At 43.2% G+C, this 12,832-nt stretch overlaps 1 protein-coding gene across 2 annotated transcripts in view; it reads right to left on the reverse strand.

Annotated features, from left to right (window-relative positions):
• The window catches only part of LOC122651639 (mediator of RNA polymerase II transcription subunit 14-like), a 38,573-nt gene that overhangs the window by 13,212 nt on the left and 12,529 nt on the right, over window positions 1-12,832 (reverse strand). For both annotated transcript variants that reach the window (XM_043845108.1, XM_043845109.1), the window contains exon 5: window positions 39-1,020. In XM_043845108.1, coding sequence (XP_043701043.1) covers window positions 39-1,020 — 982 coding nt within the window. The remainder of the gene's footprint in view (window positions 1-38; window positions 1,021-12,832) is intronic.

Consider the following 12,832-nt stretch of genomic DNA (forward strand, 5'->3'; position numbering starts at 1 on the left):
AAGTTAAGGAAATGCAAAATTTCAGAGCAGGCTCTTACATACGGGGATGGTATTCCACGAGCTCGATCCAGCAGCTTTAGAAGATGGAACAAGGTTAGGTGAGCTTCTAACCCCAGTTAATATCATGCTTGTGGACACTCGAGAGCCAGTTGGTCCTAGTGGAGATAAAATTCGTGCTGAACGGCTGCCAGAAACTGCATCCTTTGAAGAATCATTCAACAGCCTCATCTGATCTTCATCCATAGCAGAAGAAGGGTCGGCTTCCACTGAATGTGGAGATCTAAGAGAAGTTAAATCTTGATCAGATTTCGAAGTAGATAGTCTTTGAATAGATGGGTTTCTTCCTGGACTACCAGATTGAACTACACTTTTCACATTGTTTGATGGATATATAGGACTACTAAAATGGGGACCAACAGAAGAAGATTTTGAAACAGTATTACTCTGAGGAAGCTGCAAGCCTCCTTTCCACTTAGGAGAGGATATTCCAGGCTTTATACCTTGATTAACCATCGCAACAGAGCTAAAATTATAAGCAGGAGATGAATTAAATGATGCAGAATGATTTGTATGAACAAAATAAGGAGATACTGGCATTCCTTTCTCAAGCCCAAACACTTCATCAACCACAGATGAAAAACTTGAATGAGGAAATCCAGCAAACTGAGTAGAAGCCTCCAGACCAGACTCAGAAGTTTGATTAGAGCCTACAGCTTTAGGCAATGAAGAAAGTAGCTGTTCCCGATCAACAAGGCTCAAGTTCATTTCATCCTCTAGTATTTGCAACTGACCAATGTCTATCTTGTTGAAGCGTAAAACATGATTGGAGTCACCAGTATGGGATTTTCCAGATTGATCTGGCTGGGTCTCCAACAATTTAAAAAGTGGTTTGAAGTCCTTGTCAAGTTGCATCAACAGAAAATACGAGTTCCCACACTGTGGGAACCCCATCAGCAACGAACCTGAGCCATTCAAGATGGACTTGGGTATTTTAACTGCAGCTAAACCTTGTTCATACACCTGCAAGAATCAAATGTTCTGGTTGTTATAATTGCACGCTATGCAGAAGGTAAGCATATAAATCATGGAAAAACCTTCATAGATACAGCGTGAAGGTGGGTTCAGACACCACAATTTGAGAATCATACCAAGGGGAACTCGGGCCAACAATCAACATGACCAATAATCTCTATGATCCAACTTACGACTACTTCTTTGCGGTCATATCGTTTCTCATCATCCGTAATGTATGATAAATTGTAATAACAAGGACAAGTCAAATTTGGCCAGGAAACTGGAGGATATGCAGGGTTGGACCCATCTAACAACGAACTGTGAAGTGTGAACTCAACAACTTATAGTAAATTAATAACTAATATGCCAACCCACATACTTCACGTGACACCAAATGAATGCCAAAACAAAAGCAATTACACAAGAAAATTCAGTAATTCTGGTCATTTCTCTTCAGAGTTGGGAGATTAGAACAGAAGATGAAGTGGTCAATTTCTTAAATTAGAACATGAAGATGAAAAAATGAAGAGAATTGCATGAATGAGTACATCGAATACAAAGAAAGTTGTCAGTGAATAGTAAATGCCTCATCGATAGACTTGTGAATGACAAAAAATAAGAGGTTGGTCTTAAGTTTAATGGATTAGATGACCAACAGATAGGTGCTAGCAATAAAGACCACAAATATCCATATAAGATTTATCCCCTCCCCCAAACAAAAAGAGGTGCCATAGATTCTCGAAATCCCTCCCCCCCCCCCTCCCCCCAAAAAAAAACTCTCATACACAAATGGCTGAAAACAGAAACCACCACCAAGTTAGCACTCTTACTATCTGTTGTAATATGGATACAAGGGTATATTTGTCCATTAGGGTTTAGTTGGTGTTGTTGCCCTAAGGGTATATTTGTAACTTGTAATTTGGTTTAAGGGTATTTCGGGTATGCTTGTAAGTGTAAGTTGTATTAAGGGTATATGTGGAATTTCGTGAATACTGGCTTGATCAATGTGATCACCGCCCAGCCTTTATTTATAATATTGAAATCATATGACAAAAATATAACTAAGCAATGTGGGACTAAAACCCACATACAAGAATACTCCCATGGACAGATTTACCCTTGGACCCATATTACAACACTCCCCCTCAAGTTGGTGCATACATATCAAACATGCCCAACTTGCTAACGTAGGAAAGAACAATTTTGTATCTGATTCCTTTGGTAAGGATATCAGCCAACTGTTCACTAGACTGAATAAATGGAATACAAATAATTCCTTGTTCCAGCTTCTCTTTGATGAAGTGCCGGTCAATCTCAACATGTTTGGTCCGATCATGTTGGACTGAGTTGTGAGCAATGTTGATTGCTGACTTGCTGTCACAGTAGAGTCGCATAGGAAGATCAGTACTCATCCCCAAGTCTTGAAGAAGCCCCTTGAGCCAAAGGAGCTCACAAATACCCTGTGCCATAGCTCGGAATTCAGCTTCAGCACTAGATCGAGCCACAACAGCTTGTTTTTTGCTTCTCCAAGTAGTTAGATTACCTCCAACAAATGTGCAATATCCAGATGTGGACTTCTTATCATCAAGACTGCCAGCCCAATATGTATCAGTGTACGCCTCTATCCGAAGATGGCCGTGTGGAGAGAACAATACTCCTTTCCTCGGAGCTGACTTGAGGTAACGGAGAATTCTGTATGTTGCTTCCAAGTGAGAAGAGTGAGGATCATGCATGTATTGGCTGACAAGGCTTACAGCAAAGGTGATGTCTGGCCGGGTATGTGAGAGGTAAATCAATCGACCCACTAACCTCTGATAGCTTCCTTTGTCCACTGGCTCACCTTCCTTACTCTTCAAATGTGTATTGGGCTCTAGAGGGGTATTTGCTGGTTTACACCCAAGCATCCCTGTTTCTTTCAATTAATCCAAGGTATATTTCCTTTGAGAGAGAGATATGCCCTTAGCTGAATAAGCAACCTCAATCCCTAGGAAGTACCTCAATTTGCCCAAATCCTTGACTTCAAACTCCGTGCCCAAATAAGCTTTCAGCTTCTGAATCTCATGTGCATCATTGCCTGTAATTACTATGTCATCAACATAGACAATCAACAGGGTAACTTGCTGTCCCACTCTCTTAACAAACAATGTGTGGTCTGCATTACTTTGCTTATACCCATATGCGATCATAGCCTTGTGGAATCGGCCAAACCAAGCCCTTGGGGACTGTTTCAGACCATGCAGGGCCTTCTTTAACTTGCACACTTTCCCTTGAGTCTCTAAAGAGGTAAAACCCAGGGGTACCTCCATGTAGACATCTTCTTCCAAGTCTCCATGTAGGAAGGCATTCTTCACATCGAGTTGTTGAAGTTCCCATCCTTGATTTACAGCACAAGAAATGATGACCCGTACAGTATTCATCTTCGCTACAGGAGCAAAAGTCTCTTGATAATCGATTCCTTGGGTTTGAGTGAACCCTTTGGCGACTAATCTCGCCTTGTATCTCTCCACAGAACCACCAACCTTGTGTTTCACAATAAAGACCCATTTACAACCAATAGGCCTCTTCCCATGTGGAGAACTTACCAAATCCCAGGTCTGATTTTTCGCAAGGGCAAGCATTTCTTTATTCATTGCCTCTTTCCATTTTGGTTCGGCTATTGCTTCCTACCAAGTGTTAGGTATAGAGACAGAGGACAAAGAGGATATGAACGCATGAAAGGCAGGAGTTAGAGAGTTGTAGGACACAAAGTTTGAGATAGGATACTGAGTGCAACTTCTTTTTTGTTTGCGAACAGCAATGGGTAAATCAAGACTAGGATCAAGAGGGGGCTTACCCGAAGTATGACTAGGAGCAAGATTTGGAGTAGGAACAGATGCCGATTGCGTAGGTGGTGCAGCAGTGGTGGTTTCTTTCTCTTTGTACCGAGGACCATCTGTAGGAAAATCAGTTCCCCGAGTGTATTTTTGTTTCACAAGTCTCTCCCCCTGCACCTGTTGCTCAATCTGTCCCACTTCTTGTTCTTGACTTGTAACTCCATCCTCTAGTTCAATAGAAACATCTTCAATGGTTGGTATCTCAACATCTAAAGGAGCAATCAGCGGGACCTCTTCATTACTTTGAGTCTCCCCCTACAGAGGTACCGGCAGTGGAAAGTAAGCCTCCAACTCCCGAAAGACAACATCCATAATAACCAACACCTTTCTGGTAGGAGGATGGTAGCATTTATAGCCCTTCTGAGTCAGTGAGTAACCAAGAAAAATGCACTGTAATCCTCTGGGATCAAGCTTCCCATGGACGTGGTGATTTCGTGCAAACACAACACAGCCAAACACTTTTGGGGGCACCACAAAGGTGGATTTGCCAACCAACATCTCCAAGGGACAGCGGCCACCCAAGACACGAGATGGAAGTCGATTGATGAGCTAAGTAGGTTGTAAGCACGGCATCACCCCAGAAACGAGGAGGGACAGACATGGTGAACATAAGGGAACGAGCGACCTCTAGTAGATGTCTATTCTTGCGTTCAGCCACTCCATTTTGAGCGGGAGTGTCAACACAAGAAGTCTGGTGTATGATCTCATGGCCGTCCAAATACGAACGGAAAGCACCATCCATATATTCCTTTCCATTATCTGAGCGAAGAATCTTCACCTTGGCATCGAACTGGGTCTGGACCATTTTGTGGAATAACATAAAACAATTGAACACATCACTCTTGCTATGCATCAAATATACCCAAGTCGTCCGGCTAAAACAACCGATAAATGTGACAAACCATCGAAACCCAGAGGTAGAAACACAACGGGCAGGGCCCCAAACATCAGAATGAAATAAGCCAAAAGGAGTCAAACTTCTGTTGTCTGAAATAGGAAAAATACTCCGAGTTTGCTTTGCCAAAGTGCAATCATCACAAGAAAAGTTATGTTTATTACATTATTTTACCAGACTAGGAAATAAAGTATATAAAACCCCAATCGGGGGATGGCCCAAACGACAATGCCAATTATTTAACTCAAGCAATGCAGAATCAAAACTAGAAGATGCCGGCTGTGATGTCAATGCTGTCCGGGAACTTTCAAGCACGTACAGACCACCAACCACCTTACCACATGCAATCATACTGTCCGTTTCCAAATCCTGAAATAAACAATGAGTTGGAAAAAATATTACTTTGCAGTTCAAATCCTTAGTCAGACTACTAATGGACAGCAAGTTATTAGTAAACTTAGGAACATGTAAAACAAAGGAAAGAGTGAGAGAGGAGGAGCACTGAACGGATCCCTTCCCAGAAATAGAAGAAAGAGACCCATCAGCAACCCGAACCTTGGACTGGCCTGAAAGAAGAGTATATGTGGTAAAAACAAAGGAAGAACCTGTCATATGGTCGGCTGCTCCGGAGTCAATAACCCAAGAGTCAGGCATGACCAAGGTGCAATTCCCACCAAAAGAAATACCTGTAGAAGAAGGTGCATTGGAAGGAGCAGGTAGAGACAAAGCCGAAGCCGACATGGAAGGAGATACAGATGCCAAAGAAGATGTGTCCAAGCGATTCATCATATCCCGCAGATTGTGTAACTCAGCCATCACAGAGGAAAGAGACTGTTCAAATGGATCTTCAGTGGAAACCTGATTAGCACGAGAGGAACTAGGCCGATTGGAACCCCCCCTTCCACGCCCACGAGTATCCGCAGGACGACCATGAAGCTTCCAACATCGGTCCTTAGTATGCCAGTCCTTCCCACAATGATCGCATTTAATAGGCGAGCGATCACTAAATGGCCGATCAATAGGAGGAGGACAAGAGGAATTTCCACGGGAAGATTGAGGACCAGACACAAGGGCTGACCGTTCCTGAGTGATAGGATGAACCATGGCAGTGCGCCTCATGTCCTTAGCCGAAAGTATGGCATAGGCCTGCTCTAAAGAGGGAAGAGGATCCCGATTTAAAATATTGGACCTGATATTATCAAATTCAATGTTGAGGCCGGCCAAAAAATCAAACAGCCGTAGACCATCCTCCCACTTCCTGAAGGCCGTCACGTCAACATCTGTGGTAGCCTTAAATGTGCCCAAAAAATCCAATTCCTACCATAGTGTGCACATGGTATTGAAATATTGGGACAGGGACAACTCCAGCTGCTTGGTAGTATGGAGCTTCTGACGGAGTTCATAGCATTGGGCTGCATTCCCAACCTTAGAGTATGTGTCATGAGCCGTCTTCCAAGTTTTTGCAGCGGTGTCAAGGAGCAGATTGCGACCAGCAATGGTCTGGTCCATGGGATCAACCAAATAGGACATCACCAAAAAATTGAAATTCATCCATCAATCCTGAGCAGATCCAGCCTCTGTGGGCCTGACCTTAGTGCCCGTGATATAACCAAAGAGCCCACGGGAACCAATAGCAAATAAACAGGAACGAGACCATAGAAGATAATTGCTGCCATTCAACTTTATGGGATTCACCGAAAAGGGAACAAAGTCCCGCTGGTTGGAATCGTCAGAACCAGTCGAAGCAGTCGTGATCTCAGACTCGTCAGGCATGCTGGCTAGAGAAAAATAGGCAGAGACAAATCCCCAAAAAAAAATCAGAACATGTATAGGGGAAAAAACAAACCCCTGGTGGGAGTCAACTCACCACCAAGGGATGGAAAAAAAAATCGAACAAAGTGGAAGCCCTCCTGAGGTGTGTAGAGGTGGCGGAAAAGGAGGGAGGGACCTGCGGAGGTGGCGGGAGAAAGGGAGAGGGCTGGCGGTGGTCGGCGGTGGAGGGTTGGCGGTGGCTGGCGGTGGGTGCTAGTGCTGGTAGCTGGCGGAAGTGTGGAGGGGCTGGCGGTGGGTGGTTTTAGGGCAGAATGGCGGAAAAGAAAAAGGAGAAAAGAGAAAAAAATGAAAAAATTTTACTTCCCATATCCCCGGAATATTTTTGGCTCTGATGCCATGTGGAATTCCGTGAATACTGGCTCGATCAATGTGATCACAGCCCAGCCTTTATTTATAATATTGAAATCATATGACAAAAATATAACTAAGCAATGTGGGACTAAAACCCACATACAAGAATACTCCCATGGACAGATTTACCCTTGGACCCATATTACAACAGTATACTTGTAATTTGCTCTTTTTCCCTTCTATTATAAATAGAACACGACTATGCTCTCTTAAGACACAAGTCATTATTCTCCCCAATCCATTTCATCATGGTATCAGAGCGGGAACCAATCTTGGGATCCCGGCCCTAGAACCTTACCCTAAAAAGCCTATGCCGCCGCTGCTGCCACAGTGATTGACCTCCACCAGACTTCTGCCGCCATCCTTCCTCTTTCTGTTCCACCTTTCTCCTTCTCTCTCTTCTCTTCCGCCTCTTGTTTTCTCTCGCCGCCCCTCAACCCCTCACGACTCTCGCGACTTTCTTAACTTGTACTTCATAAGGTTTATTATAAATCAAGAGGGCTTATGTCTCATTGACACAAGTTCAATTCCCCAAATCCATCATGGTACCAGAGCGGAGAATCGACACTGGGAGCCAAACCCTAATTGACAAATGTACCCTTGAACCCATATTACAACACTATCTAATGTATGGACCTCTAAAACTTAGTCTTCACCCCCAGCGTCAATCTAATTTTTATCTGAATTTTCTTTCTACTGTAAACATTTAGGATTCATGTCTATGCAACAGGACTAATAGTCAGGGTCCAATCCCCCGATGCTGCGAAAGAGTATCTCCTCATACGGTTGCAAATACAAACTGGGTTAGGCTGTGGGAAGGTCTGATCATCCACCTTCCAAATATTATCAACAGTTCATACTAATTAAGGTTTCTTGCTTTGGATGGAGAGAAACAGAATTCCAGAAAAGAGTTCTACCCCTAACATTACCTGGTCCCAGGAGGACCTGTGAGACAATCTCTGCCGTGTCTCATAGACTTGTCCAGCAAAATGCATCCTGACAGATTATTTCTACGGTTCTACCCGTTCTTCCAATTATGCCCCTTCCTCAAGAACAAAATATCTCAAAGTAACCCACTCATAACAACACCATGCTGTGCCCAATTTCCATCATTTTAGATTTCAAATTTCTATTTAAAATAGTCACATGGTTCAAAGGTTCATCTAACATGGCGCCAAAACAAAAGCCTCAAACTTGAAGCAGCAAGGGATATGGGCAGCACAAACAATGTTCGTAATTACACCGAAATTACCAAAATATTTTGATTTCGCAAGAGAGACCGAAATGAAATGAGCATTCAAGGCAGACCTTCACCTCATCTCCCCCATTCCCAAATGTAGAAACCTCAACCTCACCCACCTGGCCTTTGCAGATGACCTAATTATCTTCTCCAAAGCTTCCCCCTCTTCTATCTCTACCATCATGTCTTCCCTTCATCTCTTTGAGCGCCTCTCTGCCTCCGAATCAACCTCCTTAAATCCAAAATCTTGCTCTCCGGGATCCCTGATCCTGACAAAGACCTACTCCTGTGCCTGACTGGCTTTACCCTTGGTTCCCTTCCTGTGAATTACCTGGGCCTTCCCCTCATTCCCATTAGGCTTTCTAGTCACCACTGCAACCCCATGCTCGACAATATCTACAACTGTCTCCAGTTCTGGAAAGGGCAAGCTTCTATCCTAGGCTGGTCGGCTTGAATGTATCAGATCAGTTCTCCAATCTTCATACATTTATTGGTGTGGCATCTTTGGCCTCCCTAAAGCCACCATCAAAGCTATGGAAAACCTTTTCTTTGCTTTCCTCTAGAAAGGGAAAGAAGCTTCCAAATTCCACCACCCTATCAACTGGAAATCCATTTGTCTCCCTAAATATGAAGGGGGCTTTAGCATTCGCCGGATTCGTGATTCCAATACTACGGGTATTCTGAAGCTCATTTGGAAAATTACCTCTAGGCAAGATTCAATCTAGGTCAACTAGGTGTATTCCTATCTGCTAAAAAATGACTCCATCTGGATTGCTTCCATTCCCTCTGACTCATCCTAGATTTGGCGTAAGATCCCCCATCTCCGCCTCCTTGCGCTTAGAGCTACCTCTTCCTCTATCGTGGATGGATCATCCACCTCCCTATGGCTTGATCGATGGCACCCCATAGGGGTCCTTTACTGTGTCTTTGGGGCTAGGTCAATTTACTCCTCTGGCCTCCCCAAATCTGCCCCCCTCTCCTCCATCATCTCCCATGGTTCTTGGCCCCCCCCTTCCCCCCTTATTCCTATACTCTCCCAGATCTGGCCTCCCCTCCATTAATGGCCTCTTTAGTTTCAGATCTGCTTGGAATTTTGTTAGACACCAAACCCCCACTGTCCTATGGCACAAGCTAGTTTGGTTCAAAGGTCACATCCCCCGCCACAGCTTCACAACTAGGAGAACCGTTAGCCTTTGCCTGCCCACCCAAGCTTTCCTCATCCATCGTAGCATCCATATCCCCCCTTCCTGTATCCTTTGTTGGAATGGAACCAAAGACATTGACCATCTTTTCTTTGCCTGCCCCTTCACCTCCTCCATCTGGAAGAAAGCCCTTTCGTTCGCTTGGCCTCGTCGCAGGATACCGCTGCCCTTTGCAAGAGAATGGCTCTGGCTGGTCATGACATTTCCCGGCTGCTCTATTTGCGACACTTTTGGCAAGCTTGTGTTTGGCGCTGCTCTCTCCCACATCTGGATGGAGAGAAACATCAGGAGATGGACCTCCAACTCTAACTCTTTCGACTTGATTTGGAAGGCCAACTTTTTTTATGTCTCCTCCAAGCTTAGTTCTCTCCACCATGGTTCCACTTTTGATACCCCAAGGAACAACAAGCATATTGTTGTATCCTGGAATCTAGACATTTCTATTTTGCGGCCTCCTCCCTCTTCTTAGCTAGGTTTGAGGCTTGTATTGTTCTCACCCCCCCCCCCCCCTCCTCTCCTTCTTGTATTATTCCCACCCCCTTTTTTCCCCCTGCCCCTTTGGGGTTTTGGTAATAGATTTTTTATTCACAAAAAAAAAAAGACTGACAACATATGAGGTGCAATGTTTGAAATTTTGCCAAATTATGCCGAAACATTTCAGTTTCAGTAAGGGAGGATGGCCAAACAAACTGAAATTTGAACCTTGAGTACAAGAGATGTTGGAAGAGCACTTCAAACACTGCCATAGACTTGGAGCATGGGTTTCTTAGAGGGTAACCATGAGGAAGACCTCCTACAAAGGAGCTGATCCTAGCACAAAGAATAGAAGGTCAAAGAAAACTGATTCTCATCGAACTGAATATTTATGTTCTGAGTAACATCATAAACCATCTATAGGCCTTCCAATATTTCCCTTCACTGATTAGAGACTCAAAACACACCACTGATACAGCCTTCATCCTTTAGTGTCTTTTTGGTATCATTTTTTCATTTTGTTTTTCTGACAGAAAGGCGTTTTTACAAGTGTTTGGCATCATTTATGGATTTACCCTATTTCTATTTAAAAAACATCACATTAATAGAAAAACCACAATAGAGTTGAGACCTTATTATGGATTTTGGCCAAAAATCGTTTTTAGTCATTTTTTCGAAACTTTAATGAGCATGTGCTTATAAAGTCCCAGAGTCGAGGGTCGAAGAGTCATTTCCTCCTTTAATTAGAAATGCAAGTCCCGACCTCTTCCTCTTCTTCTTCTTCTTCTTCTTCCTCCTGCAACCACCCTTCCCCACCCCTTGCGTTCTTCTTCTTCTTCTTCCTCCTCCACCAGTCCCTCTTCTTCTTCTTCGAGAAACCCCACCCGCCCCCCTCTGCAACCCAAATCACCCCAGCCGCCTCGCCCATCCCTTCCATGCTACCCTGCCCAGCCCCACAGTCCTCTGTTCCACCCCACGCACCCCTCTTCTTCTTCAAGCACAAACTGCTTCTCAGGTGGCATTGTCTAGGCTTATCCAGTTGTTCAAATTTGAAGGTCGGCTAATCTGATATGAGATTATGAGGCTTTTATTAGATTCATAAAAAGCTTTAACTTTCTGAGATCCCGGTGATCAAAGAGTGGTGCAAGTGCATGCACCCAAAAAAATTGTTGCAGATTCACCAAACAGAGAACCCTACATACAAATCCCTCCACCTCTTTCTGGGCCATCAATCAAAATTCTGAACCTCCCATTCCACTTCCATCGTTTCTTTTATTCATGTATGTACTCTCCTGATATCTCATTTCCGAAGCCACCAGAACATAAACAAAAAGCATTTCTTAAGGCCAAAGCCTTCAATCTGTTTAAGAGATGAAGAAACTGATGCCTGGATACGAGGAACTGAGATAGGGGTTTTATTTTTGTTGGTTCGGAATTGGGACTGATATGAAGAACCAAAGGGACCCCAGAGAATAAACCAAACATCTGAATCACCCCAGCCGCCCCTACCCCAACCCAGAACAGAAGCAGTAACAGGGTTTGATTTTTCAACCCAAAAAATGGAAAGGGTTTTTGGGTTGAAAAGAAAAATGGAGAGGAAGAAGATGGGAGGGAGAGGGTTTGATGACTGGTTGTAGAGGGAGAGTAAGGCTCGGCTGGGTTTCGATTCAAGAAAAGAAAAAGAACAAGAAGAAGAAGATGGAGAAGAAATCAGGTAAAGAAACGACAAGGATAAAGAGGGTTTCAGATTGGGGAGGTAGATGGGTGAAGAGGGCATCTCTTCATCAACCACTTAAACAACATATGGGCTTTGGGCCCTTTCTTCAAAAATTGTTATAAAAATCATTTGCACCAAACCTATTTTTCATTCTACAATCAATTATGTTTAGTAGTTACCAAACAGTTTTTTTTTTTTTTTTATCAAAAATGGTTTTCAGTAATGATTCTTTTAAATAGGCCAAAAACCAAACGAAAAATGATACCAAAAAGAACCTTAATAACCTGAAGTGTAACGAACTTACACACCTAGGGAATCTAAACTCCACAATAAACTTAGTTCTCCATGGTAACAACTAGTGCTTAGCCCAAAGAACATCCCTTTCAAGACTCATCTATTCATAAAATGACATGCAACGCTACTACCCCCCTTAGTCTCATTTCTCACACACAAACAAGTAAAACGACTACCAACAAACTCATTATTTGATATACAGTCCAAAGATTTACTGATGAGTTTCGCACATAACTCTTAGAAACAAGTAACATACTAGCAAACTCAAAGATGACTCTAATGATACCTTAACAAACTTTTTTTTCTCTAAACCTACACATTTGTTCATAAATTTTGATTTTTGTCATACTGAAAAATTCAGCAATCAAAACCTTAACTAAGACCCACTTAACCATCTGATTATAACCAGACTGTCAACAAGCTTTTTCATGCAGCTGTAACCTGCCCATGAACAGACAACTGAAATTGGCTCTACTGCCAACCAACTATTGTCTGCAAGTTGTGATTGCAATTCTAGGAACTTTTGGAATTCAAATTCTTGTGTCATGGTTTTGAACTCAACAATCAAACTGTGGATTCAATAGCTTACTGAATATGGTTCAAAACTCATAAGAGTTAATTGTTCAAACTCAGCATCTCAAGTCTTGCATCCAACCTCAGACAGATAATTACACCCTATAAAATACTGTCACCAACCTGGATGCTGGCATGACCACAAACATCTATAAGTCATGGCCCATCAAAGTCCCTCCACGTTGATCAAATATTAGTTGATCCCCAAGTCCATGGCATAGCTTGCCAAAAGTCTGAAAACCATGTATCCAGAGATGCAAGGACATACATCTGATCCAGAGCCATCATTCTTCAAGAAGATTCTTCAGTGAGAATACATTGATGGCCAGCACCAGGGGAACAGAAACTCAGTGGGAGCAATAGATA

Source organism: Telopea speciosissima, chromosome 2, assembly GCF_018873765.1.
Source record: "Telopea speciosissima isolate NSW1024214 ecotype Mountain lineage chromosome 2, Tspe_v1, whole genome shotgun sequence".
NCBI lineage: Eukaryota > Viridiplantae > Streptophyta > Magnoliopsida > Proteales > Proteaceae > Telopea > Telopea speciosissima.